At 35.8% G+C, this 3,696-nt stretch overlaps 1 protein-coding gene across 5 annotated transcripts in view; it reads right to left on the reverse strand.

Moving 5' to 3' along the window:
* The window catches only part of TTC26 (tetratricopeptide repeat domain 26), a 67,158-nt gene that overhangs the window by 52,020 nt on the left and 11,442 nt on the right, over positions 1-3,696 (reverse strand). For 4 of the 5 annotated variants that reach the window (XM_011995470.1, XM_011995468.1, XM_011995469.1 and 1 more), the window contains one exon: positions 466-611. The exons of the other annotated variant lie outside the window; for it this stretch is intronic. In XM_011995470.1, coding sequence (XP_011850860.1) covers positions 466-611 — 146 coding nt within the window. The remainder of the gene's footprint in view (positions 1-465; positions 612-3,696) is intronic. 5 annotated transcript variants of the gene reach the window in all.

Consider the following 3,696-nt stretch of genomic DNA (forward strand, 5'->3'; position numbering starts at 1 on the left):
AATGGTTTGTATCTAATTTTGTCAGCAAGTTACCTACAATGTAACTATAACACTAAGTCTGATACATCTAGACCATATATTTCAACAGGAGTAATATCAATATCACCCCCAAAGGGGGAAAATTGGTTCTTATCGGAGGATGAAAAAATCATATTCATTTAATATGTAAAGCACAGTTATACATATAGTACATACATGGATATATATTAATATACATATATCAGTATATTAAAATTTCATGGGAGGGCAATTGGGGAAAGAGTCTTTTAGAAGGGTGACAACGCAAAAAAAGGTAGAGAAAGCCTGATTTAGACAATATCTAATTCTTAATCTCACCAAATTATCAACTAAACAGATTTGAACACATGGTGGTACTAGATCCAGAGGACACTAGATTCTCAAACTAGTTACAGAAGAAACTAAAAAAATGAAAAAAATGTAGAGTAGGCATAAAAGGACACAGACCTGTTATCTAGCAGTATTCGCTTATATATATCAATAGCTTCTTGGTAGTGAGATCGCATATAGTGGATTGAGGCCAAACTGAGTTGATCTTCTGTGACATCCTGAAGATTTTGATGAAAGCTCATCAATTTTTTCTCATCATTAAACTAAAATTGTGAGAGTGGAAAAGACATGTAAAGATACACATTAGTGTTGCTAGAGAAATCAATATCTAAGTGATAGAGATTTTAACTCTTCTTTAGCCATTGTGTCTCTCTCTCCTTCCTATTTCCCTTAGGTTCCTTGTCTTCTATTTCATTTCCTCTGCAAAGAAAGAATGCAAATAGCCTTGGGAGGCATAGCTTGACAACCACAGTGGAAAGCCCTTAGGTTACAGTTAATATTATTTGACCCCTCCCCTTATCTTTTCTTTATATTTTCTCCCTTTCCTTTTATTTTCTGTCTAGTCTCTTTACTAATACCTGGTAACATTTTTAATCTGTTCTTTCTTTCTTTCTTTTTTTTTTTTTTTGAGATGGAGTCTTGCCCTGTCCCCCAGGCTGGAGTACAATGGCACAATCTCAGCTCACTGAAACCTCTGCCTCCTGGGTTCAAGCAATTCTCCAGCCTCAGCCTCCCAAGTCCCTGGGATTACAGGTGCATGCCACCACGGCTGGCTAAGTTTTTGTATCTTTAATACAGATGGGGTTTCACCATGTTGGCCAGGCTAGTCTTGAACTCCTGACCTTGTGATCGAGCCGCCTTGGCCTCCCAAAGTGCTGGGATTACAGGCATGAGCCACTGTGCCCAGCCAATCTGTTCTTTCATATCTCATTCTACTTGGTAGACAATAGGGAATCAAAATGTACTTCTCATCATGTAACTTAGTGAATTCAATTTTTAATTTCCTGCTCAACATTTTTTCATCCTTTCTTCAGTTACCATACGTTGTTGTTGTTTGAGATTGTCAGAATTCTATTTCAACCTTGTAATGCTTATTTTGTTAGATGGCTGCTGCAAATATTAGTTGCCTTTTGCTTATATATGGGGCAGAACAGATATATTTTTGACAGTGACCCTTAATATGTAGATTGCTCACTACTGCCTGATACAGAGAATGACTTATTAGCTTAAAAATTTTGTAAAGAATTGTCTTCTGTAGACTATCTAGTTACATGGAAAAATGTTTATGATACACTTTTAAGTGAAAAGCCTGGTTATAAAACAATATATACTATGATCCAAATTTGGCAATATAAATATACATATATATACACACACATAAAAATACAAATTTTTTATAGACTGGAAGAAAAGAGAGTAAAATATTACAGTGTTAGCTTTAAGTGGCAGTCTTACAGGAAATCTTGATTTTTGTGTGTATTTTGTTATTTCCTAAAAGTACTATGATAAACATGTATTATTTTTGTAATCAGAAGAAAAACACAGTAAAATATATTTCTTTAAATTCAATCAAAGACTTTCACTACTAAATAATATTAGAGAAGTTTGTAGTATGCAGTGCTCCCACCAAGAACATCTAGAAAATCTTAAAAACTACTGAAAAATCTGTGTAAGAGGGGTCGGGGCAGTGGCTCACGCCTGTAATCCCAGCACTCTGAGAGGCTGAGGCGAGCAGATCACTTGAGCTCAGGTATGTGAGACCAGCCTGGGCAACATGGTGAAACCCTGTCTCTACAAAAATTCGCTGGGCATGGTGGTGCACACTTGTAATCTCAATTACTTGGGAGGCTGAGGCACAAGGATTGCTCGAGCCTGGGAGGCAGAGGTTATAGTAAGCTGAGATGGCGCCATTGCACTCCAGCCTGGGTGACTGGGAGTGAAATCCTGTCTCAAAAAAACAACAACAAAAAAATCTGTGTGAAGGGTTCATAGAGCTACCAAGTGAGTGAAGACTTCAGATACCAAGATCCCAAGCAGAACAAAAGTGCAAAGAGTGATTCTGGTATTTAGTACCATTTTTCTCTAATGGTACCTACCAATTCTCAATTGGTGGCTGAGTTGCTGAAAACTAAGCAGAGCTTCAAGAAGTCTTATAGGCTTAATGGACAAAAAAAAAATAGAGATTGGGGCCCACCAGGTTATCAGTTGGGACCCCTGGAAAGCTACCCTAGAAACAGAGGTAAAATAGAAATAGACCAGCTTTAAATCGTTGTAATCTCTGACAGGTATCAGTTGATTTGCCCCTTTTCTATGTGCTTGCCAGAAGTAAAAGTAAATTCTAAATCCTCTCTGGAAGAAGACAAAATCATCCAGATACTCAAATTATCTCTGTATATTTTAATATACAATAGCCAGCATTAAACACAATATTGCCAAGCAAACCAGGAGATAAGAACATTTGACTGAAAACCAAGAAACAGCTGTCCAGAGATACACTATAGGAATTACTAGACATGGATTTTAAAAATAACTGTTATTAATATGTTTAAGAAATTAAATTAAAAATTAGGAAATTTTAACTGGAAATTAGAAATTTAAAAAGTAATAAAATGTGATTTCTAAAAATAAGACAATAACTGAAATTAAGAATGAAATAGATAAATAGAATAGCTGATTAGACAGCTGAAGAATGATGATTAGTAAAATAAATTTCTGCAGGAAATATATAGAAAATGTGACAAAGTGTTTACATGTGATACAAATTAAAGGTCTACATACTTACATGTTACTGGGAGCCTAAAAGGAAAGAAGAGTATAGAGTAGAAGCAAAATTTGAAGTAATAATGACCAAGGATTTTTTTTAATTAAAAAAAGAAAAAACCTCGAGCAAGCGCTATGAACCTGATGTAGTGTAATACAAAGAAAACCATATCTGGGAATATTATAGGAAAAGTGCCAGTAACAAAAACCAACGTATAAATCTTAAACATGATCAGAAAAAAACATCTTCACAGGAGCAGCAATAAGACTGATGGCTAACGTCTCAGTAGAGACAAGGTCCTAGGAAGCAATAAAGCAACATCTTCAAAATGCTAAGCAAAAATAATTACCTCCCTAGAACTCTACACTGAGAAAAAAATGCTTTAAAAAAGACAGTCAAATAAAAATGTGTTTAGACAAAAACTGAGAGAATTCATCACCACTAAAGGAAATATTAAAGGAAATTCCTCAAATGGAAAATGATTTTAGATAGGAGCACAAACATGCAAGAAGAAATGAAGAGCAGGCCGGGCACGGTGGCTCAAGCCTGTAATCCCAGCACTTTGGGAGGCCGAGACGGGCGGATCA

Source organism: Mandrillus leucophaeus, unplaced genomic scaffold (genome assembly GCF_000951045.1).
Source record: "Mandrillus leucophaeus isolate KB7577 unplaced genomic scaffold, Mleu.le_1.0 Scaffold49, whole genome shotgun sequence".
Taxonomy (NCBI): Eukaryota; Metazoa; Chordata; class Mammalia; order Primates; family Cercopithecidae; genus Mandrillus; species Mandrillus leucophaeus.